Raw genomic sequence first — 25,728 nt, 5'->3', positions numbered from 1 at the left:
ATCTTCTCTTACCTATGTGGTAACCGTCTTATCTGCCCCGTGGATATTAAATAAGCACTTCAAACTCTGCATGTCTGAACCTCAGCTCCTAACAAGATCGTAAAGTCATAATCTGGCTGCATCTCATTTAATTCCTTCAGTTGCTCAGACAGAATGTCTGAAGTTATCCTTGAACCTGTCTCTCAGGCCAGTGGATTAAAGCCAGAGGTGTGACATACACCACACAGACACGCCATCACTCATTTACACTGGACCCTTGATTTTTTTTTTTTTAAATCTCAGATCCTCTGCTTGATCTTTCAAAAGATGTGGGTAGTGAGTAATCGTGCTTTTTCCCACTGAGCCCAACTGTTCCTATATAAATAGTCCTTTTGACCTTAACTTACCAAGGGACAGCAGACACCAGCAGATTCGGGGAGTGGAGTCTACAAGACACCTCAAAAGGTCTCACAGGGCTACCATCAGGTGCCTGATTCCTGAAAGTCATGAGCATGAACTTTGCACAGCAAAAGAAAAGGGACCCTGCAGCTCTAACAATGGAACTTGAGCTCAGATTATCCCGGGCTAGCCTGGTGGGCTCAAACTAAACCTTTGTGCTGTAGTCAGAGGGAGATAAGGAAAACTACAAAGACCAGAGACTACTGAAACTGGAGGAAGTGTCTCTTAAACCAGAAACAATGGTGGTGACCCTAACAGGAGTGTTTGCTAGAGACCTGGCACCACCCTGTCAATCCCCTCAGCCACAGGCTCCTTTACTGAGCCTCTGGCCCTGCTCCTCAGCCACTGGCCCCTTTCCTGAGCCTTAGACCCTGCTCTTGCTTATCTAGCCTGAAATGTCCCTCTGAGAGACAATGCCTGACTCCTTTACTTTACAAAGGCTTGCCAAGTGTCCACTAGGAAAGGATTCCCTGGCCACCTCTCTCTACTCCACACAACCTCTCCCCATCCGCCTGTCTGTCTGCCTGCCCGCCTGCCAGCTCCACTTTCTCTGGTGTGGAGCCCTCCACCAGAGGCAGGCTCCAGGAACAGGGCCCTGACTCTACTTTGCACACTGCATCTGCAACAGGGCCTGGCACATATGAGACATTCAGTTATGGTATGCTGACTGGATGAATGGTGCTAACACCACAGAGAAATTTTTATCAAGCTCCCTGCATTGAGTCAGCTCACAAGTCCGTAACAAGTTCTCAAATTCCCTTAGGCCACACCATCACGCATGGGATCTGTGGCCACTGTACCTGACCCCTGACTCCTGACTCCATTGCAGGCTATCCTATAGGCTTCCTCCACAGCTGGTTTTTGCCACATCACTATTTAGAGTTCCAGATCTCTTGATACTGCTGAATAATGTCTAATCACCTCATTAGGAAGTCACCGTGTTGACACTTTTTTCCTCTTTGACAATGGTGTGTTATGTACCCTTGCTTCGAAGGGGGGAGTGGGCAAATGGGCAAATTCATAAACTCAATAGTGTGTACCTGCACTTAGATTTCATCAATCCAGTGCCTACTGAGTTGAGTTGTTCTTGGTCCCTTTTGGAGTTACAGTTAGAAATGAGAGGACTGAGCCGCTGGTACACGCCTTTAATCCTAGCAATTCAGAGGCAGAGGCACGCAGATTTCTGAGTTCAAGGCCAGCCTGGTCTACAGAGTGAGTTCCAGGACAGCCAGGGATATACAGAGAAACCCTGTCTTGAAAAACCTGAAAAACTGAAAAACCGAAAAACAAAACAAAAAAAAGTGAGAGAGGGCTGTTACTGTCCTGAGATTCGAGACCCAGCAGGTATTACTTACACTTGCTCTAGCATCTCACAGGTCTCTGTGGCTGACAGCAGAGAGGCCACAGCTTCACAGACAGGGGAGTCGCCCTCCTACTCATCTCCACTGAGACTATGGCTGGAGCTTTGCTTTACTCTAATCCCCATGATCCTGAACCTGGGGTACAAGCTGTAACTGAATAGATAGATGGCCCATGTTATGACCTTCTGGAATTTTATGCCTTAAAACATGCCTTAAAAACACACTATACCATAGGCAGCACTCACAACCCAGCCAGTCTTCTCATTCTCAGTGTCTGCATTTTCAGGTTTCCTCACTCATTCAGCCAACACTTGGCCTGACGCACGCCTGCATGGTGGCCATGCTGGGACAGTGCGAATAGGCAGGCTGGCTTCTTTCCCAGGGCGCCAATCCAGCCAAGGCACAGGGGGTGTTGAAATGGAAATTCTTTGTCTTTGAAACAGTTCATCTTATTGCCAAGCAACTAAAAGAAGGAAAGCTGGTCCATGCAGGAGAGACAGGCAAATCTGAGTGCTGGGTGATTTCAACAATGAGAGAAAGACAGAACACAAGCGGCCTGACACACTGAGGTACAAAGGCTGTTCAGACACGTGGGATAGCTCGACGTTTCGTGGTCAACTTTAAACGTTCTCTGCCTCTCCTTACATTTTCCTCTTTTGACAGTACACGAGTTTCTTCAACACTGTGATTTCAACACTTCAACACTTTCCTCCCTGCCTTTAGGTTTTAAAGATGCGCATGAGATCTAGCTCTGGAGAAACCAGGAAAAGGGAAGATTAAGGCACACGGCACAGCGTCTGCACACAGACGGAGAAACCAGGAAACCCAATTCACCAAACGATGGAACCCTAAGAATTATTACCAGTTAAGGAACATCTCTCTTTTTTATGTTTTTATATATTTTTTATATGTATGGGTGTTTGCCCTCCAGCATGTTTGTCCACCATGTGTATACCTTGTGCTCTGGAGGGAGCTGGAGCCCATGCAACTGAAACTATGGATGGCTGTGAGCTGGGAACTGAACCTGAGTCCTCTGGAAGAGCAAAAAATGTTCTTAACCCCCAAACCCCTTCTCCAGCCCCTGCTAAGGAACATTTCTTAACAGAAACCTTTAATATTATTTTCTAGTAGGTCTAACAAATCAGTTGGTTCCAACATTGGGTTCATAGGACACATATAAAATATCTTGCTTCTTTTAAGTTATTCTTTTACCTGTTCCCCAACTTTTTATTTGTTTGTTTTTTTGAGACAGGGTTTCTCTGTGTAGCCCTGGATGTCCTGGAGCTCACTCTGTAGACCAGGCTGGCCTTGAACTCAGAAATCTGCCTGCCTCTGCCTGCCAAGTGCTGGGATTAAAGGCGTGCGCCACCACTGCCTGGCTGATCCCCAACTTTATATGGAGCCAATTTGCAAAATGGACTCATTTTTGTAGAAGCTCTCCAGGATTTGATCTCTCTGATGTTCCCTCAAGATCTATACAGTAGTATATCATTCATGACTCATGTGTTTTCACATATGAGTAAATGATTAGACAGATCTTCTGCAAGGCTTCTTAGCATCTTCCGCTCAACATCCCTTTATCCCTCAGAAACTGTTGTGTCTCTGGGTATGCAGGTGCATAAAATCAATATACAAATCAAACATTTACTCGTCATAAATCATAAAGAAGTTCACTTTAAAAAGATGTATGTATGGATGGATGTACATGAGTGGGTTTTTTTGTTTGTTTGTTTTTTGTTTTTTGTTTTTTTGGATTTTGGTTTTTTGAGATAGGGTTTTTCTGTATAGTCCTGGCTGTCCTGGAACTCACTCTGTAGGCCAGGCTGGCCTCAAACTCAGAAATCCGCATGCCTCTGCCTAACAGAGTGCTGGGATTACAGGCATGTGCTACCACTGCTCAGCGTATATGAGTGTTTTATCTGCATGTGTATTTGAACACCAGCAGAGCACTGAATCACATAGGACTACGGTTACAGATGGTTGTGAGCTGCCATGTGGTTGCTGGGAATTGAATCCAGGGCCTTTGGGAGAGCAACCAGTGCTCTTAACCACTGAGCCATCTTTCTAGCCCCCCCAAAGATTAATTTTTAAAATAACTATTTGGCATATGTATAGTATTGCCATTTATTAAAGGCAGAATTGTATACTAATGAGTTTATTCTTGCACAAAGAATAAAATCTTGGCTGGATATACTGCTGGACAGGAAGCCTCTTCAGTATTTTTTAAGGTTAACTAATTAATTAAGGTTAATTAATGATTTTAGAATCATTAATTGCTGAGAATGTCAGTCTCTCTGCACAAATTCATAGTATAAGTGGCAGAAGTATATTTAGGGGGACTTCAAAATTAGAAAATTCTGTTCTAGGCCAAATTTTATATAATCCCTCCCCCCCCTGAAATTTAAGTGAGCAATACAAACAGCAGGTTTTAAAACCAAGGATTCTAAAAATTCAGAATCCAAAAGACATAGTCATTTGAGGCACACTAAGGAAAGATGGTACAACGTAATCACTCTTTGTTCTCTGTAACTAAAGCACCCTTTTCATAATAGTGGAAATCTCTGGACGCACAATAAGAACACTAAAACTCATACAGATCTTTCGCATGTTTGGTAAGAGTCACCCCAAGATACTTTATACTGTTTGTGGCTATTGTGAAGGGGGTCATTTCCCTAATTTCTTTCTCAGCCTGCTTATCCTTTGAGTATAGGAAGGCCACTGATTTGCTTGAGTTGATTTTATAACCTGCCACTTTGCTGAAGTTGTTTATCAGCTGTAGGAGCTCTCTAGTGGAGTTCTTTGGGTCACTTAGGTAGACGATCATGTCGTCTGCAAATAATGATAGTTTGACTTCCTCCTTTCCAATTTGTATCCCTTTGACCTCCTTATGTTGTCGAATTGCCCGAGCTAGTACCTCAAGTACAATATTGAAAAGATAAGGAGAAAGGGGGCAGCCTTGTCTGGTCCCTGATTTCAGTGGGATTGCTTCAAGTTTCTCTCCGTTTAGTTTGATGCTGGCTACCGGTTTGCTGTATATTGCTTTTACTATGTTTAGGTATGGGCCTTGAACTTCAAGACTCTGAAGAAGGAAATGGAAGAAGACCTCAAAAAATGGGAAAACCTCCCATGCTCATGGATCGGTAGAATCAATATAGTTAAAATGGCCATTTTGCCTAAAGCACTATACAGATTCAATGCAATACCCATCAAAATCCCAACTCAATTCTTCACAGAGTTAGAAAGAGCAATTATCAAATTCATCTGGAACAACAAAAAACCCAGGATAGCTACAACTATTCTCAGCAACAAAAGAAAATCTGGGGGAATCAGTATCCCTGACCTCAAGCAATACTACAGAGCAATAGTGTTAAAAACTGCATGGTATTGGTACAGTGACAGGCAGGAGGATCAATGGAACAGGATTGAAGATCCAGAAATGAACCCACACACCTATGGCCACTTGATCCTCGACAAAGAGGCTGAAAACATCCAATGGAAAAAAGATAGCCTTTTCAACAAATGGTGCTGGTTCAACTGGAGGTCAGCATGCAGAAGAATGCGAATTGATCCATCCTTGTCTCCTTGTACTAAGCTCAAATCCAAATGGATCAAGGACCTCCACATAAAGCCAGACACTCTGAAGCTAATAGAAAAGAAACTGGGGAAGACCCTTGAGGACATCGGTACAGGGAGAAAGTTTCTGAACAGAACACCAATAGCGTATGCTCTAAGAGCAAGAATTGACAAATGGGACCTCATAAGGTTACAGAGTTTCTGTAAGGCAAAGGACACCATCAAGAGGACAGATCGGCAACCAACAAATTGGGAAAAGATCTTCACCAATCCTACATCAGATAGAGGGCTAATATCCAATATATATAAAGAACTCAAGAAGTTAGACTCCAGAAAACCGAACAACCCTATTAAAAAATGGGGTACAGAGTTAAACAAAGAATTCTCAACTGAAGAACTTCGGATGGCGGAGAAGCATCTTAAAAAATGCTCAACTTCATTAGTCATTAGGGAAATGCAAATCAAAACAACCCTAAGATTTCATCTTACACCAGTCAGAATGGCTAAGATTAAAAATTCAGGAGACAGCAGGTGTTGGAGAGGGTGCGGAGAAAGAGGAACACTCCTCCACTGCTGGTGGGGTTGCAAATTGGTACAACCACTCTGGAAATCAGTCTGGCGGTTCCTCGGAAAACTGGGCACCTCACTTCCAGAAGATCCTGCTATACCACTCCTGGGCATATACCCAGAGGATTCCCCACCATGTAATAAGGATACATGCTCTACTATGTTCATAGCAGCCCTATTTATAATTGCCAGATGCTGGAAAGAACCCAGGTATCCCTCAACAGAAGAGTGGATACAAAAAATGTGGTATATCTACACAATGGAGTACTATTCAGCCATTAGAAACAATGAATTCATGAAATTCTTAGGCAAATGGATGGAGCTAGAGAACATCATACTAAGTGAGGTAACCCAGACTCAAAAGGTGAATCATGGTATGCACTCACTAATAAGTGGTTATTAACCTAGAAAACTGGAATACCCAAAACATAATCCACACATCAAATGAGATACAAGAAGAAAGCAGGAGTGGTCCCTGGTTCTGGAAAGACTCAGTGAAACAGTATTTGGCAAAACCAGAACGGGGAACTGGGAAGGGGTGGGAGGGAGGACAGGGGAAGAGAAGGGGGCTTACGGGACTTTCGGGGAGTGGGGGGGGCTAGAAAAGGGGAAATCATTTGAAATGTAAATAAATTATATCGAATAAAAAAAAAGAATGAAAAAAAAAAAAAGAACACTAAAACTCAGGCACTATGGGATGGCTCAGTGGATAAAGAGCCTGTTGCTCAAGCATGAGAACACAGGTTCGATCCCCAGCATCCACAAAAGGTTGAGTGTGGAGGTCACACCTGTAACCTTAATGGGAAGAGGGGCGGAGACAGGAGGATCCTACAAATTTGCTGGCCAGTCTGGGTCATGTTGGTGAGCCCCAGGTGCAACTTGAACTCCTGTCCCCAAATATAAGGTAAAGTCACCAGGAAAACACTTGACAATGACCTCTGGCCTCTCCACTCACACATCCACGTGCTCAGACACCTCTACACATATACCACCCACAGACACCAAACGGAGCACCTGCCACAGTAGCACACAAGGGTTTAGAATCTGAGCCCCGGTGTTTTAGGCAGCGCTTGTTGGCACTGGATTTTCTCCTGGCACAAAATGAAGTGTGTATGTTGTATGCTCAGGACCAAGGCTGCCCCGAAGCTACACCATACAGCATAGAAAAGCAATGCCAGACACACCTAGACTCATTTCCAGTTAGATCATGAATTAATCTGTTGCCACATTTTTCATGACTGCCACTTTCAGTTACAAGAAGATGGGTTCTTAATAATCTTTAAAAGCTATTTTCTCATTTGGATGTTGCAAATTTCTACAAGGTTCAAACGCTGTTTTAAAAACAGGGACACTGACCTCTGTGACGTTGCGTGATGCTGGAGGAGTCACAGGTAGTATGCTGTCCTCTCATGGAAGGACCCATGTGACCAAGCTAGAAACCCCTGCAAACACTGTGTGCTCCACCATGCTACCTCCCACACTTACCCATCTCCCCCTCGCTCTAGCTTAGAGGTAGTTCCAGAGTTATCTTTGCAACTCCTAGAAAATAGATATAGGGCTGTGCGTGGGCAGTGTGATCAGTAAGGATTTGCTGAAGCGACAAGGAATATACTTACAACTCACCAAAGAGAAGGAATGAGGACTGCAGATGAGTGCTAGTGGCCTTTAGGATAAAAGGCCATCTGTGTTTTAGAGCATGTGATCATGGGTCCAATATTCCCTGGCAATTTTATGCAAAGTGCTGATGTACAGCAAGCTAAGAAGCTGGCACCAGAGTGTAAATGAACTCATGACCTCTCCCACTGTAGCCTTGACAGGAGGGCTGGAACCAGCACCTGTCTGCAGACCACAGTCGGAGAATGCGGTTCCACACACTCCTGAAGTTGGACTAACAATGATGATGATGACGACGACGACGACGATAATTCTGATTAGTGCTCACAGCATGCCTACTTTATACCACATGCTGATAAGCACTTAAGCACTTTATATGGATTATTCTGTTTAAACCCTTAAGAACCCCTTGAGGGTTTACTTTATTAGTCCCATTTTTTTTAAATGAGGAAATTTAAGCCTTCAGAGGTTTGGTTAATTTGTCCAGCTTTTAGCATCTTGGCTGTGATACAGCGGGTGTTTGAAGGCAGTCTGGCCGCAGCTTGATCCTGGGTAAGTGTATGGTACCCACTGAGCCATGCAAGCACTCCACGTTCCAATTTCCTTAATGACCAGGAGGTTGGCTGGGAGCAGTGGTGCATGCCTTGACTTCCGGCATTCAGGAGGAAGAGGCAGACAGATCTCTGTGAGTCTGAGGCCAGCCTGGTCTAGGAGAGCCAGAACTACAGAGTGAGACCCTGTCTCAAAAATGAAAAGGAAATAGGTTTCTATGGTAATTAGTACAGGTTGAAGAAATACTTGACCCCATGGGAGATGTTCAGCTAGTGTTTAAATGGTGGTGGGAAAAGATACTGCTGGCCAAACCTGGTGATCTGAGAACAGAACATTGAAAGTTGTCCTGACCTCCACAAATGCATGTTGTATTATGATGCATTACATACATACATACATACATGCATACACAAATATACACATATAATTAGTGTAAATAAAATGATGTTTTTGAAGTAAAACAGGTATGGCCTGTTTGCAAGTTTTGTTTTTGAAAGGTATGGTTCTAATGGCCCTCATGGGCCTACATGACAAATACTTAGCATATACACTTTCTAAGCTACAGAAAGCTTCCAATGACACAATGGGGTCAGGATCCTGAGGTTCTCAGAAGGCTGAGTGTGGTGACCCAGGCCTGGAACCCCAGTGGGCCCAAGTCTGAGGCAAGACTGCACAGCAAGACTCGGTCTTTCTCTAACTTTGTTCTCATAGGTTCAGCCTTCTCCAACATATATCATATTTTGTTTCCAGTAGCCATTAAAAATCTCTCTGGAAAAGATGAGGTCAAAATTAAAAATTTATTTTTAAAGTCTTATTTCTAGACTTCAAAAAACATTGATATTGAGCGTAAGTAAGTGCATCCTCTTTAGGACTAGAGAGATGGCTCAGCAGTTAAGAGCACTGGCTGTTCTTCCAGAGGACCTGGGTTCAGTTCCCAGCACATATATGAATGCTTCCCACCATCTGAAACCCTTGTTACAGGGGAGTCCAACATCCTCCTCCGGCATTAGGCACATGAGGGATCCAGGCACACACACACACAGGTAGACCATCCATAAAGATAAAATTTAAAAATAATGTGAAAATTTCATCTGCTTCAGGAAAACTGCCTAGAAAACCAGTCTTTACTGGACATTGCTCTGTATCGAATGCAGCCTGAATAATCAATTGCACAATTAATAAAAAAATAATTTTACTTTACATTATTTATTTTGTATGGAGCCATGAGGGCACTGGTGTGGAGATCAAGAGTCAGCTCTCTCTCTCTCTCTCTCTCTCTCTCTCTCTCTCTCTCTCTCTCTCTCTCTCTCTCTCTCTCTCTCTCTCCCATGTGGGTTCTGGGGATTGGTCTCTGTCTTAGTCAGGGTTTCTACTCTTGCACAAACATCATGACCAAGAAGCAAGTTGGGGAGGAAAGGGTTTCCTCAGCTTATACTTTTCACATTGCTGTTCATCACCAAAGGAAGTTAGGACTGGAGCTCAAGCAGGTCAGGAAGCATTAGCTGATGCAGAGGCCATGGAGGGATGTTACTTACTGGCTTGCTTCCCCTCACTTGCTCAGCTTGCTTTCTTATAGAACCCAAGAATACCAGCCCAGAGATGGTACCACCCACAAGGGGCCCTCCCCCCTTGATCACTAATTGAGAAAATACCTTACAGCTGGATCTCATGGAGGCATTTCCTCAATTGAAGCTCCTTTCTCTGTGATAACTCCAGCCTATGTCAAGTTGACACACAAAACCAGCGGGTACAGTCTCAGTTTCATAGGCTTAGTGGCAGATACCTTTACCCACTAAGTCAGCAGGCCTCAACCTACAGGTTGCCACTCCTTTGGAGGTCAGGTAACCCTTTCAAAGGGGTCACCTAAGACCATCAGAAAACACAGATATTTACATTAGGATCCATAACAGTAGCAAAATATGATTATGAGATAGCAAGAAAAATAATTTTATGGTTGGGGGTCACCAGAACACGAGGAACTGTATTAAAGAGTCTCAGCATTAGGAAGGCTAAGAACCAAAAACCAATGTGCTAAGCCATCTAACTGGCCCTACAAGGAATTTTTAAAAATCATACACTATAGCTTAAATATTTTTGGATTTAGACTTTTTAATTGGCATGTTTGTTTGTTTGTTGGTTGAGACAGGTCTTTCTACACAATCCTGGCTGGTCTAGAACTTGATATGTTAGCCTCAAACTCACAGAGATTTGGAGGTCAGGTAACCCTTTCAAAGGGGTCACCTGCCTCTGCCTCCCAAGCACTAGGACTAAAGGCTGTGCCACAGTACATGTCCAGAAAGACCTAATATTTATACATGGAACTCCTCACAGTGAAGTGTGAAAATAAAGGGTGTGGCTACAAATTCTCACAGCCAGACTGCTAGGTGCTTTTCAATATTATTTTTTAATTAATTTGGATTGTGTAATATTTCAAGGCCTCCTTAAAGCAGGGGTTAGTACAGCACACTAACAGACTGCTAGTCTAGCTTACTTCTGAGTGAACAAGTACAGCTTCTCAGGACAGCAGACCTAAGGAATGTACCACTTCCAGTCTCAACAAGAAATATGACATTTATTTTACCTCTGAAACCTGCAAAATAAACTTTTAGCCATCTTATTAAACTTTTTAAGTCATTTGTTTACTTATTTGGAAGACTGAGCTTTACTATATAGCCCAGGCTATCCTTTCTCTCCGGCCCTAAGAGCCTGAGTGCAGTGACTACAGCCGTTCACCACCATGCTCTGCTATAAACAGCCAAGTACTGTACCTACTCGAGGCATCATTAGAGCAAAGTTTGACATTACATTTTCATTCCTACAAATACCAAGCAGCTTTCTTTTCTTTCTTTTCTTTCTTTCTTTTCTTTTTTCTTTTTCTTTTTCTTTTTCTTTTTTTTTGGATTTGGGTTTTTGGAGACAGGGTTTGTCTGTGTAGTCTTGGCTGTCCTGGAACTCATTCAATAGACCAGGCTGGCCTCGAACTCAGAAATCCTCCTGCCTCTGCCTCCCAAGTGCTGGGATTACAGGTGTGCGCCACCACTGCCCGGCTCAGCTTTCTTTTATTGACATCTGTAGTCATTCTGCATTCACTTCAGGAGCTGGTGGAGGGTGAAGCATGGGTGGGAGGGGTGGGGTAGGAGGATGGATGGAGGGAGGTGGGAAGCACAGTGGTTTGAGGGGCTCACCAGGTCTACACTCCTGGGCCCTTCTCACAGTTCTCAGTTCCCTTCCCTAGCTTGTCCTTTGTCTGTCAGGGCTCTCCTACCACCATCCCACTCCTTTGTAATATACATGTGCCCTAGGCCCTTGAATTCCCTTTCCTCATTAAAGTTCCTATGGAAAAAGTGGTGCCAAACACTTGGTGTAGTTTCCTGGCTTCCGCAGACTTCTTTCAGTGATTGCAGACCCACAAGTCTAACTACTGCTCATGGGAAACACAACACACATGCGCTCATATTTCAACCTGAGCTTAGTGCACAGTCCATTCATTGAATTCTTTACAAAACTTGCTCCCTTCTTTTGGTTTCTAGACTTCAACAAATAGTAGGAAAGCCCATCTTCCCCTCACGTCAGACATGAGAGTGGTGTGATGGTTTGTATAATGCACTATTAGAAGGTGTGATCTTATTGGAGGAAGTGTGGGATAGGCTTGGAGATCTTCTCCTAGATGTTTGAGGATGCCCAGGCTGCTCCTGGCTTCCTTTGAATAAAGATGTAGAACCCTCAGCTCTTCTTGCACCACACCTTCCTGGATGCTGCCATGCTTCTGCCTTGATGACAATGGACTGAACCTCTGAACCTGTAAGGCAGTACCAATTAAATGTTGTCATTTATAAGACTTGCCTTGATCATGGTGTCTATTCACAGCAGTAAAACCCTAAGACAGAAGTTGGTACCAGGGACTGGGGTATTGCTTAGATAGGCCTGACCGTGCTTTTATTTGGAAGAATGTGGCTCTTGGTACTTTGGATTTGGAAAGTCATGGGATGCTTTAAGTGGGACTTAATGGGCCAGCCTAGGAGGAATATGGAAGACAGTGGTGCTGAGGGTCATTTGAACTGTGTAGGCCTGATGGCCCAAGAAGTTTTAGTGGAGAAGAACTTTAATATGTGACCGAGAGACTGTTTTTGTGATGTTTTGGTGATGAACACATCTGCTTTTTGCCATTGTCTGAAGAGACTGCCTAAGGTTAAGGTAAAGAGATTTATATTAATTACATCAACAAAGGAAGTCTCAAAAAAGCCCAACAGAGACTTTGTTCTCTAGTTAAGTCTGATAAAGAACATTTTTTTTTTTTACAAACATAGCAAGTTGAGAAAGGAAAAATACAAAATACATAGTTTTGAGTATTAAAAGGACACCAGGAAGTGAAATGGAGCTGAATTCAAGGATATTAAATTGAATTAAGGGAGTAGTCACCTTGGGGCCTAAATCTACCCAGTTAAATTTAGGTCCAGGCTTGGTAGTACAAACCTTTAATCAAACCTTAAATTTTTGGAGACAAAGATAAGCAAATCTCTGAGTTCAAGGCCAGCCTAGAACAGAGCAAATTCTAGGTGAAGAAAAACTTAAATCCAGGCTTGGTGGACCACACCTTTAACTCCAGTGCTTAGGAGACAGGCATGCAGATATCTGAGTTCAAAGTCAATCTATGGTGCACGATCCAGGACAGCCAAGCTTAGGCAGTGAAGGAGTTGGAAAAAAGAAAGATAATGATAATGTAATAGAAAAAGGACGGCAAAGTTCCAACTCCTACAAGAAGCAGAACTCAGCAGCTTCGGCCATGTGTCCTTGGCTTTATTGTAAAGAGGAGGAGACTAATGTCAGGCGGTGGTGGCGCACGCCTGTAATCCCAGCACTCTAGCAGGCAGAGGCAGGCAGATTTCTGAGTTCGAGGCCAGCCTGGTCTACAGAGTGAATTCCAGGACACCCAGGGCTACACAGAGAAACCCTGTCTCGAAAAAACTAATTCAAAAAAAAAAAAAAAAGGAGGAGACTACGGGGACAATTGATGCTGGTTAGCTGGCGCTAAGAGATTAGTGATGATTAACGAAAGACCAGCATCACTGAGGTGAAATCTTCTGGGACGTGTTTTCTAAGAGCACAAAGCAGCTGTGTTAGATAGCCCAGGTTTTACCTCATGCTGCAGCTGTACTTCACATTGTGTAACAATCACCCAGGTGGTACTGGTTTTGAAGGCATGAAGGCATCATGAAGAACAGCTGAGGCTTGGCTCTGGGAGAGGCCATGGAAGGCCTTTGGTGAAAGTGCAGCCTCAGTTGTAGTAGACAGCTATTCCAGGATTAAAGGGGTCATGCAAAGGAGTTGAGGCTTGGTACCATGAAGAGAGCCTAAAAGAGGTTATTGGTGAAGCCTAGTTACAGCGGAAGACCCCAGCATATTGGAGATGCCAGTACCATGGGATGACCACCAAGAACATCAATGGCAGTGGAGTGGGTCAACTTGAACTTTGAGTGGTACAGAGAACAGAGCTGTAGACATGACGCCAGCCCTTTGGAGTTGCACAGATCATGTGTGGATCTCAGATACTGGAAGAAGCTGTGAAGCTAAAGTTGACTTGGGGACCCTAAGATGTTAAAGATGCCAGTCACAGGATGCCTGCCAAGGAAAGCTGCTAACATGGAGTGGAACTAGCCCAGGAGAAAGAACTTTGTTGCAGTCAACAAAGAGTTGAAGATTTGAAGACTTCTTTGCTATCAGACATGGAGATGCACAGTATGGAGTCTGCCTGTTTTGCTTTGGGGATTACAGTTGAGTGGTTGGATGAATCTCAGAAGAGATCTTGAAGTTTGGACTTTTAACACTGTTGAGACTGCTATAGACTACGGGGACCTTTGAAGTTGGACTAAATGTATTTTGCATTATGCTATGTTTAGGTATGGCACCATAGACTCATGTTTGAACAAGCCTATTTGCGCCAGGGAGTAGAGTGTGATGGTTTGTCCCAGGGATTGGCACTATTAGAAAATGTGGTCTTGTTGGAGGAAGTATGTCACTGTGGGGATGGGTTTGGATATATTCCTCCTAGATGCTTGAGGATGCCTAGTCTCTTCCTGGCTTCCTTTGGACAAAGATGTAGAACCCTCAGCTCTTCCTGCACCATACCTGCCTGGATGCTGCCATGCTTCTGCCTTGATGACAATGGACTGAACCTCTGAACCTGTAAGGCAGCCCCAATTAAATGTTGTCATTTATAAGACTTGCCTTGATCATGGTGTCTGTTCACAGCAGTAAAACCCCAACTACAAGTGGCCTGGCTTCTACTTCACTCTGGGTCACCAAGACCTCTGTGTTCTGCTCCTTCTGATGGCTCCTCCCAACCCCATTACAGCAGTGGCTCCCTTCTCCTGTGACAGTGGCTCCACAATCACTGGCACCCTCTCTTAGTGGCCTTGTCTTTGTACCTTAAAGAAAACCAAAAGCCCCTTCCATTTTGGTTTTCTGTCTCTAATTTTGACTTTTCACTAATCTCTGATCCTTTCTGAATGGAAAATGATCATATCGCTGACCCAGATTTTTATTCCCTCAGTCCCTAGGCTCTTTGTAATCTCATCCTAGCACCTCTAGCTTCAAGTCCGTCTCATCTATGTATGTGGCCGTACATATTCAGCCAGCATCAACTACTGCCCACACTTGATTTCTGTTGCCTTTTGTCCACTGCCCAAGTAATCCTTTGACAGAGAAGCCCTCTTGCCCTCACAACCACCCATCACCAAGGGCATTTCCTAATCTCCATCTATGAGACAAGGACACTAGGGTAGCACATGAGGGTACACATTAATATACCCTACATTAGGGTAGCATACTGTTACTGTTCAATAAGTATTTGCCCTAAGCCAACATTTCCTTTTCCACTTAAAACTCCACAACTATCAGGTGTTTTGGAACATGAAAGGTATCAGTATCCATATCTACTAACACATTATTATTATTAATAATATTTATTGAAACAGGATCATAGCCTAGGCTGGCCTTGAACTCATTATGCCACCAAGAATGGCCTTCAATTTCTAACCCTCTTCCTGTACCTCACCAGTATTGGGGTTGCTGCGGTGGGACACTGAATTCAGTTTATACTTACTGGGAACTGAACCCAGGCCTTAGAGCAGGCTAAGTAATCTACCAACTGAGTTCTATCTCCAGTCCCTACAATTATACATGATTTATTCTGATTCTCACTAAACTATAAATGAGCCAATAGCAGCTCCTGGCTTCCCCAAAGAGGTGTGCCGATAAATAAAGACTAATGAAAGGACTGGAAGCTGTCCTCTATTACCATCCCATCCAGGCCAAAGCCCACCTCTCTATTAAAGGGGCGGGTTTAGGTAACAGGAAACAAAAGCTTGATCAGAGGCTCAAGATCAAAAAGCAAAACGAGAGGTAACTATCACAAGAAAAGTGCAGTTCTAGAACTCAGTGATCCACGGTAGTGTCCCTCTAGTGGGGGAGAAGGTCTCTGAGTGAGCGAGGCTTCCCCTGGAAGATGTGCTTGGGAAGGAGGGGAAACAGCCCAGATACTGCAGCCCCATTACACCACACTATGGCTGAGGAAAAGCACGCACTCAGGGGAGGCCAGTGGTTTGTGTATAGTTTGCTACAGGTTTGGGAAAACAGAAAAGCATATATGGAGACAAGGTTGTATTCGACCTTTGAATGAGCCCCTTAATGAATTCAGAAAGTAGCAGAGAGTTAAAAACAAAAATTCCTCAAAGCAAAGCTGTTCTCCCAGTTAGGGGAGTTGGGGCAGGAGACAGAACCCACATGCTCAAGTGATGCAATCCTGGCTGCCCTATTTGTGCTAAATAAAGCTAACCTCTAACTGAGTTGTCTTCAGTTTTCAGTCTGAGAGGAGCCAGAGATCTAAGGAAAAGAAAGGCTGTACTTTTTATATCTTCCCAGCTACCTTGTTACTCCCTGCTAAGGCTGCTTTTCTTTGGTTTGTTACCTGAAGTTACACATCAGCTAAGAAATGATGTCACAGCTCTGTGCACAAAGAAACTTGGAAACTTAAAAACAAAGCAACCCCCCCCCCACACACACACAGAGTGTGTCTTTGTTTTTCCTTTGACCACCAATAACATACTGAACATGGCAGCCAAAGGAAACAGACATAAGAGCAGAAGGAACCCAAAGTGACAATAAATCTTTATCATTCATTTCCAAACCCTAGCCTATTAACAGTGTTCTGGCCATGAGCATCTTCTCTGAGGGTAAAACACATCCCTACAGGAAGTTCCCATCTACTGAGTAAGTATGCAGAGCTAAGTGCTAGAGGGGAATCATGAACACCGTCCCTCCCTTGGACATTGCAGTGCCTTCCCCTCCCCACTCCCACCTCCTAGCCGGTTGTTTCTTTCCAAGGCTCCACACCCCCTGAAGATCTTGGTTTCACAGTTAACTGCCTTTATGCACTAAGACTTCCTCAAAGCCCACTTCTAGGATTAGGTCTCTTCTAAACCATTATGAGGTTACTTCATCATCAATTCCTATTTCCACTTTCCCAACCTTGAAATCCACACAATCACATTTAGTCTTTATTACTTTAGCATGGAGATCTCCACTCTTATTTAAGAAATAAAAAGGACCCCTCCCCTCAATATCTAGGCTACTGTTTTTTAGACCATTTAACTTTATTTGTGTGTGTGTGTGTGTTGTTGGGTTTGTTTGTGACATTTGCTGTTCCATTAGAACCATGTCTTCTTGCATGGGAAAGCTTCATTGTGATTTTCTTTATGAGAACCAATGTTTGGGAAACACTGTGTACAGAAGCACCCAGAATCTTACTCTGTCTCCTCCATCCTCTAAGTTACAGGAACATTATGGGAAAGATCTCACGATATATTTACTTCCAACCTGAATTTCTCTGTTTGGTACTTTAGCCTAGGAAGTTTGAGTTCTGCATAAATCACAGTGCTTGTTCACACCCACTCGGACGCCTCCTGGCTTTGACAATCACCCTCAGAGGGAGGAAAGCCTAATTTGGCAGAATATAATAAATGTCCATTTCCATCACAGAATAGATGCTTCTCGGATTCAACTAAGCTTTGAATGATTCCCTTGGCAAAGTAATTCTCCCCTGAGTCCTTGACAGCCGCGCAGTAGAAATCTCTCTACTGGCACAGATGAGTAATCACGTATACGACCCCAATAAAGCTGGCTGGGTTTTCCATTTTTCTCCAGTCATGTCTATGGCAGCAGTAGGGATTGATGGAGAGTTTCTAATCTCCAGACCTGAGCGGTAAATCAATCCTACAATTTCCCCCTGTCCCTCTGCGCTTTCTCATTCCCTTCCTTATCTCTTCTCCATTTTTCTTCATTCCGCTTCCCCCCCCCCCTTTTTTCCTTAACCTGTGACACTCTTTGAGGTGGTTTGAAAATTCTACAGCATACCAGATAAAAATTTCTAGTGATTTTTTTTTCCCACCTTACACCTTTCTTAAAGGAAAACCTGGATTAGGGTCTTTGAAACCAGTATCCTACATAATTTGGCTAACTCAGTGTCGTCTTCCTCCCCGCAAAAAACAAAACAAAATAAAACAAAAAACAGGAAAACAGGAGTTTTGTAACACACACACACACACACACACACACACCCCAAAACTAAACCAATTACCAAGATCCCACACAGGGCCCACAGCCTGAATATGATAAGTGACAGTGGTAATGACAGAGCAGGACTAGGGGAGAACTGCCCACAGTTTCAGGAGACAGACTTGGCCTATTACAGGGGCAGGAGCAGCTCTCACACCCTCACCTAGGCCAGCGGAGTCGGGCACCCCACTCTGAAACATGTGGTGCAAAGAACGAGTCCTCCAGGAGGAGCTGAGGGCACCCAAACCCGGAGTCTTAGGGTCATCCTAGACTTGACCTGCGGCAACATCCTGGAGCAGGGAACCCATCCTGGAAACGAGCTGCCACGCGCAAAGGCCGGGTCCGGGCCACGACTTGGGGCAACATCCTAGAGCAATGGACCCTCACCCAGGAGAGAGGGTACTGGCGGGTAAAAGCTGGGTCCTTCAGCAGGAACAGGGTCTATCCTGACTCCCACCCGGGCATCTCCGAGGTCATTGGGACCCTGACCTAGGCCGACGCCAGATGTAGGGGTACCCCTGACTCTAGTTGGGATTACGGCGGTGCAATGGCCAGGTCCTCTGACTGAAGCAGGGTCAGTTCTCTCACTTGGGCGTCTCGGGTCATCCTAGACTTAACCCACCAGGGTCCAGATCTCAGCCCGGAGCTCCGGTTCTCCTTCCGGAGCTGGGGGCGCCCTCGCCCTCAGCTGTGCCTGGTCGGGCGGGGCCGCAACAGGTGCGCGGCCTCCCTGCTCCCCCGCCGCCTGCCTTGCCGTTACCTGCAGCGGCGGCCGCCGAGGTCTCCCAGAGCCCGGGAGGGAGCTTCCCGAGCCCGGCCGACGTTCGCGTGGTCCCTACAGGAGCTGACAGTGCCTTCCCGAGCTCGGGGCGCGGCTCTGCCGAAGCCGCCGTGCTCCCTGGTCCCGACCCCCTGCGCCACCCCCGCCCGTGCGCCGTTTTGCGTTGCACGTCACTTTTTGGTCCCTCCCTCTTGCCGTCCGCCGGGCCCCGCCCGCCCGTCCCCGGTTGTCAGGGCAACCCGAGCGACGCCCGCCGAGGACAGGCGTTAGGAGGGCGGCGCCGCCAGGGCTGGGCCCGTGGGGCCCCGAGAGCAGATGACCATGGAGCCCGACAGTAAGCGGCGGGCTAGGGCTTGGGGTGCGAGCAGAGGCCGAGCCAGCTGGGCCAGGTCTCGAACCCGCGGCTAGAGACCATCCGCAGATTCCAGAGCACTGCTGATGCTCTTACTAGCGGTGGGCTCACTAATGGGTTAATAGCGCTTCCAGAGTCTTAGTGAACCTGCAAGGAGCCTGCGCCTCGAATTTATGTGTTCTTGCCTGTCTTTGACCTTACCCTAAAGTCTGTGGTATATATAATTCATGTGCTTCCGCCCAGCATAAGATACATAACAAACTTTTCTCGTTCCTGTTTGTCTTTTAAATGTACACGTTCTTCGTTGCTTGGCTATTTGTGCGGGTACATGTGTTCGTGCACATGTGTGAAGGTGCCATATAGCTACACAAGAGCGTGCACGTTTGTGTGGAGCCCAGAGGGCAAGCGCTGGTATCTTTTCTTGCCACCCGCCTTGGTTTTTAATTTTTATTTTATTTTAATGTGTACAGGTGTTTTGCCTACATGTATGTCTCTGGACCACTTGCGTGCCTTATGCCTCTACAGAGGCCGGAAGGGAGAAGCAAATCCCCTTGAACTATAGTTCTAGCAGGCTGTGAGTAGGAAGGCATGGGGGTGCTGGGTCCTTTGGGTACTTGAACCATATCTTCAGGCTTCTACCTTGGTTTTCAAGATAGGGTGTCTCACTGACCTAGAGCACAGGTGAACTAGGCTAGGCTAACCGGCTAGCGAGAACCAGAGAGGTGATCCTGTCTCCAGCTGTCTAGGGCTGGAACTACTAACCACAGCACCACACTTGAATATATTTATGTAGGTTCTGGGCATCAAACTCAGCTCTCTCATACTTTCTGCAAACATTGTTTGCACGAAGTGATCTCATTAGGCCTGGGTTTTGTTTTGCTTTTAAAATACTCTTGAGTTTTGTCTCCTGTAGCCCAGGCTGACCTTGAGTTCATGGCAAGCTTCTTGACCCAGCCTCCTGAACCAGCGACTCAGAACCTTCATGCCTCAGCCTTCTGAAAGTGCTGGGGTTACAACGTTGTTTTCCACTTTTAGTTGGAAACAGGGTCTCGCTACCTCTCTGGCTAGCTTGGAACTCACTTGTATAGACCAGGCTGGCCGCAACTTCACAGGTCCTCCTGCCTTTGTTTATGGAGTGCTAGGATTAAAGGCATGGGCTCCCAGGATGGGCTACAAAGTTGTGTTTGATATATGAGCGAGGATGTGTGCTTTATAGTTGCTAGAACTGAGAGGTCCTCACCTCGCCTGCCCGTCGGGTGTTTCCCTGGCCTTTCCGGGGACTTTGTCCTAGGCTCCCCTTTCCTCCTCCCCACCCAGACTCGTTTATTGCCTCCTTTGCTCTTAAAACAAATACACTGTTTGACTTAGTGACTTGAAAGAGCTTAAACCTTGATAAGATTCAGTTTGATCCTAAAAAATAAATTGAAATTTTTTTGCATAATTTCAAAAATAAAATACTTAGACCAAATCCCATGTTCCTTAGGGGAAATCCACACACCCTCACAACCTCATTTCATAATAAGAAAAATTAAAGGCTTTCTCCCTTTTTTATAGCTAACTTGCTGAATAGAAAGCCCACAAGTTGGAATTTACAGTTTCTGGGATTGGTAGGATTTTTATATAGCATCTATTGTTTGTGTTTAAAACTCAAAGGATTGTACACTTTATCCAACCTGCTGGGAAAAGTGAATGTACAGAAATGCTAGGAGTTTAGAGTTCAGTCTCATTCCAAACTGATGCCGGGCTGTGTGATCTTTTCCTAGAGAAATTATCTGAGTGTGTGTGTGTGTGTGTGTGTGGTCTCACATATCCCAGGCTGGTCTCATAGTCACTATGTAAGAAAGGATAACTTTGAACTTCTGATCTTTCAGAATGTTGTGGCTATATTACAGGCCTTCCCCAACCCCATGTGGTGCTAAAGATAGAATATCGATTTGATGGCTTATAGACAAACCCTCTACCATCCTTAGCTGTGAAATAAACATCTTCTAGAGAGAGCTTTTATCTGTTCTCTTTTCTGTTTCCTACTGTGTAGGAACTGGGAGTTAGACACACAGCACACAGTGCCTCGTGGGTCATCCCAGGAGTGCATCATCCCAGAGACCTGCTGGGGAACTCCTGAAATCTTCCGTGGTCTGAAAGTGGGGAAGGAAAGATAGGCTTCCAAGACAAAGTATGAAGTAGTTGGCTTGCTCAGTAATGTGGTAAAAAAAAAAAAAAATCCCATTAGATTCCCATTAGATTTCCATTAGATTTCCCTAGTATGAAGGCCCTAAACTTGGGGAAGAAGGGGGTCCAGGAGCAGAGCAAGAAAGATTAACATGTAGACAACAACAAGAGGAGACAAAGTTGTTTGGGCAGAGGGAAAACAGGTGAACCTGGTAAACTGAACAGGGGCGTGATCAGGATGGCTATCTGGGAAGTGGCATATTAGTTAATATGCTTGCCTTGCAAGCCTGTGGACCTGAATTCCATTCCCCAGAAGCCACATAAATGCTGAGCGGGCATGGCGGCCAGCCTGTAATCCCAGCCTGAGAAGGCAGTGACAGGGGTCCCCGTAGCATGGTGACTAGCTGTTTGGGCAAGTTCTGGGTTTGATTGAGAACCTCTTCCTCAGAGAATAAGAGAGAAAAATGATCTACGAGGATTTGCAACATCAACGTTGGGCATCCACGGGCACATATGTGCCCCCAGACTGCATGTGTGCTCACACATACAGTTATGCACACCCACATACCATACACACAGACACATGAAAAGGTGCTTTGTGAATCTGAGACAGGATCTCACTATGTACTCTTGGCTGGCCTGGAGCTCACAGAGATCTACCCCTGCTTCCCGAGTGCTGGGACCAAAGATATGTGCCACCATACCTGGTTAGTTCAGTTATTATATCCATGACTGCATTTTTGCCCTCTATTACATACCAAGTTACTTATGTCCATATAACAATGAGATTTATTTCTTTAACACATATTAAAGTGTATTTGTATTAATTTTATATAACTCACCACCTTAGGAAACCTAATAAACACCATTTTAGATAATTGCAAACTGTGGTCAGTTAATAATTAAAAGGACAGTCTAATCTCTAAGGTCTCGTTCAGTGTCAGTATATGTATCCAAGATGGGAAAACGCTGATTCTTTCAGAGGTAATGGATCTAATACTAAAGTACTAACTATAATTTCAGTCATGGCATTAATAGAGTTTAGGAACATCAAGTTGTTAGGCCTGGATTGTGGAGCACATTTGAAGCCTGGTGTCTATACTATTCCTTCGGTTACTGAGGGGTTTCAATAACACTGGAGTAGTTTCATGTAGTGTTCGTAAGTTGATTAAGAGGAAAGATCCTTCTTAATTACTTTTAAGAATTAGTTGTATATCCAAGGGCAAAGCTAAGGAACTACTAGAAATCCACCCCCCGCCATTAGTCTAATCTTTTCCACAGTCTTAGATTCCTATTACTTTTAGTAATGACCCCTGTTAGTTGAGTCATTAAAATCTAATAAACACAAACCTCTCAGACCCCACAGCTGGCTTAAACTCTGGTACTAAGCAAAGGATGGTGAGGGCTTCGGCTGTGCTACAGAATAACAGCCAGGTAATGAGCCGAGACGATTCCCCCAGGGAAAGGGCAAATAAAATCAGCTCACGACCTCGGCAGCTCAGGGTGGCTTGGAGTCTTGGCTTGCACACTTACCTCTAATTACTTTCTTTGTAAACTATCAGACAGATAACCTGTATATAAAAATCACACGGGGAATGTATGCTTTTTTTTTTTTTTAAGTCATTTAAACTGGTTGTTGTGATGCCTGCTTTTGATCCCAGTACTGGGGAGCTAAGTTGATATCTGTGAGTTCCAGGCAAGGCAAGGCCAGATAGTGAGACCTGTCCTCAAGTCCCCAAACAGACAAAACCAAAACTCATTCAATTCCAGTAGTACCACTCCTTCCCTAATATGTAATACCAGGAGTGGATTTGGGCATCTGTTGCATATTTAGAACTTACAGACAAGCCTGAGGACCAATAATCTAAATATAACCTGTGCATAATTATCAGATGCAAAAACTGAATTTGTTTATCAAACAAAGCAAGATAAGCCCCTCCCTCCAGCTTCCACTCCCTACATTCCCTGAGTCAATTACAAATACTGTGCTCAGAGTACAAGTCAGGTGAATGACACAGGCTGTTTAGTGTGTGTGTGTGTGTGTGTGTGTGTGTGTGTGATATACAATATATGCTACAGGAAGAGAAAATTTATGTAATATCTAAAATATAATTTCTTTTCCTATACACATATACAATGCATTCTGAAATAGGCCAGGCTACAAAAGCCGTGAATGTGACCTAGGCCTGTAATCCCAACACTCGGGTGGGGAAGGGAGGAGGACCAAATGTTCAGGGTCCTCTGGGTGACTTAGTGAGTTCAAGGCCAGCCAAGGATATAGCAGACCCTGTCTCAAAAAGCAAAAAATTAAAACAAAACAAAACCCTCAAATTCAAACAGATGTAAATGGCCGCATTTACTAAGGGCTGGGCATCCTACACTAGGGCAGTGACTCCTTTCTCCAAACCTGCTTGTCCACTTGACTGTCATCTTCCTACTCACTCCAGCCTGAAGTTGCAGTCATCTTGGATTCTCGTTACCACAGCAGCCCTCACACATGCCCTGGTCACCAGCACATCTGTCTATTCTGCTGCCGAAGCGAACCCAGGATGTGCTTCCGTCCGTCCCTCCCTCCCCGCTGGCATCAGTACCATCTTGCGTGACCAGATGACCGTGGTGACTGTATGCTCTACTGGTGTCTGCAGTGCCTCCCCATCCCCCAGGCCTCTAAGGTTCTTATTATGGACTAGCTGACCTCATGTTACACACTTTGGATCGTAGATGTGTTTGGCTTGTTCACTTCTTCCCAACATAGTAGATGTCCTTTGAGCCACCAGGAGAGTCCTCCCTCCTGCTCCAGTGGAAAGGAGCCCTCATGTCCTTCCAGTCCTCCCTCATCCACTCCCTTCCTGAAGGCCTGACGTAGAGGTGCCACCTCCCTAATGCTTTTCCTGCCTCTGTACTTCCTGCTTTTCCTAGCAATAATCACAGTTTAATTATTTCATTAATTAAAAACATCTACTTTCCTACCATGTTGACTAGGCTAAAGAGAGCAGGATCCTGCTGGCCTTCTTACTCATTTTGTCCTGTGGCCTTAAACAAATATTTATGGAATGGATGATACTGTTTAGTTTTATTTCCCCCACGGGTAATATACTTACAAAAAAAAGAGAGAGCTGTTTTACCCTACAAGCAGGAGGGGTTGTGCTCCTGGTAAACTTCAAGTACTTCTTGGTCAAAATTCATATAAGCCAGGTGCTTATAAATGTCAGGGTGGTTACAAATACCTCACATTCCACAGTCTGGGCTAACCTAAGTGGATGCTTTCAGAGTGTGGTTTTATCTGGTATGATCAGGGAAATAACTCATCTTCCTCTCTGGATCGGGGGACCACCAGGTCAGAAGACATAACAGATCCCTAGCATTGGCCTGGAGTTCTTGCTGTCATCATCTGGGAGGCTGATGGGGATTTAAAAGTCATTTCTTACTTGAGCACAGGAATCATTTACCAAATCTGTGTGGTTATTTTTTTTCTTAAATACTCTTAGTCCCTAAAGAATACCAATCATTTCATTTAGGTTACAATTCAAACCTTATTAAGAAGGAAATGCTTGTATAAATCAAATTAAAAACTTAAAAACATTTTTAAAGCAACACGTTTAAACAGCCTTATTTTTAAAATCCCCATCAAAATACTGAATCAAAGCAGTCCTGACCTGTGATGTCCAGACAGCCACAGAAAGGGAGAGAGAGGCTCCGTGGTTGAAACTGTGTCACACAGCTTGTCCCTGACAGCGTCTGCTTCCTGCTAATTTGGTTGGCCTTGGCCTCACTGGGCCAGGGAAACCCTGTTAGGACTTGTCTCCTTCGAGGCAGCCAACCAGATTCAAGGAGGGGCTCTTGCTTCCCAGCAGCTTCCAAGGAAGGCCTGCATGACTCAGTGAATTCAGGTGCCCGGACTCACTCAGTAAACAAGGCCCAACCGAGGTAGGGTGTGCGCGTGGCAGGGTGAGAGGCCAGAGCCTTAGGTTACTGTGGTTCTTTTGGGGATTTTCCCCTGAAACTAAGGGGCAAGACTTTCTCAAGATCAGGTGCCCATTCTCCTATTTGTGTCCCTGCCACAGTTTGACCAGAACCCTGCTTGTCATGTTCTTGTCACCTACCCACCCATCCCCCTGGTCCTCCACTACAACCTCTCCTGGGGTTGCAAAAATGGCTCTTGCAGAGCACCTAGTTCAGTACCAAGCATGGACATGGGGGCTCACCACGGTCTTGTTCACTCTAATTCCACGAGGTTCCATAGCGCCCTCTTCTGGTCGCTACAGGCTCCTGTACACAGTGAGTGCAGGCAAATACATGCAGGCCTAACATTCACATAAAAATACATATTAACAAACAGAGTGCTCACGGACACCGCCGTTTCCTAGACCCTTTCTGCAGCAGTTTACCTTCTCTTAATCCCTGCCCCAATCTCCTTGGTATTGCTTCTATATGTTTTAGTTTGTGTGTGTGTGTGTGTGTGTGTGTGTTTTCTCTGACACGCTGTAATCAGTTTCTTCCATGAGAAATGTTCTTAGGACAGGGACACTTTCTTCTTTGACTGGGACTCATGGATGTCTGACTGGCCTTGAACTCTGGATGTAGCCAAGGATGATCTTGAATTTCTAATTCTTGTCTCTGCTTCTCCAGTGCTAGGATTATAGGCCTGTGCCACTGTGCCTTCTACTGTGGTAGAAGGAGAGAAACCACTCTCCAAAGTTGTCCTCTGA

General features: G+C 44.9%; 2 protein-coding genes across 3 annotated transcripts in view; one reads left to right on the top strand and one right to left on the bottom strand.

Annotated features, from left to right (window-relative positions):
- The window catches only part of Dhx32 (DEAH-box helicase 32 (putative)), a 64,468-nt gene extending 39,724 nt beyond the window's left edge, over positions 1-24,744 (bottom strand). The window contains exon 1 of one of the 2 annotated variants that reach the window (XM_052196534.1): positions 24,676-24,744. The gene's annotated coding sequence lies outside the window, so the exon portion shown is untranslated. Of the gene's footprint in view, positions 1-18,477; positions 18,663-24,675 lie in introns of those variants that run through there. The other variant, XM_052196526.1, reaches the window with a different exon arrangement.
- The window catches only part of Fank1 (fibronectin type III and ankyrin repeat domains 1), a 120,675-nt gene continuing 112,255 nt past the window's right edge, over positions 17,309-25,728 (top strand). The window contains exons 1-4 of the mRNA XM_052174608.1: positions 17,309-17,364; positions 18,329-18,832; positions 23,467-23,641; positions 25,084-25,297. Of these exons, the coding sequence (XP_052030568.1) occupies positions 17,309-17,364; positions 18,329-18,832; positions 23,467-23,641; positions 25,084-25,297 (949 nt within the window). The remainder of the gene's footprint in view (positions 17,365-18,328; positions 18,833-23,466; positions 23,642-25,083; positions 25,298-25,728) is intronic.

Source organism: Apodemus sylvaticus, chromosome 1 (genome assembly GCF_947179515.1).
Source record: "Apodemus sylvaticus chromosome 1, mApoSyl1.1, whole genome shotgun sequence".
NCBI lineage: Eukaryota > Metazoa > Chordata > Mammalia > Rodentia > Muridae > Apodemus > Apodemus sylvaticus.
The sequence above is the reverse complement of the archived record's forward strand: the minus strand, read 5'-3'. Positions and strand labels throughout refer to the sequence as shown.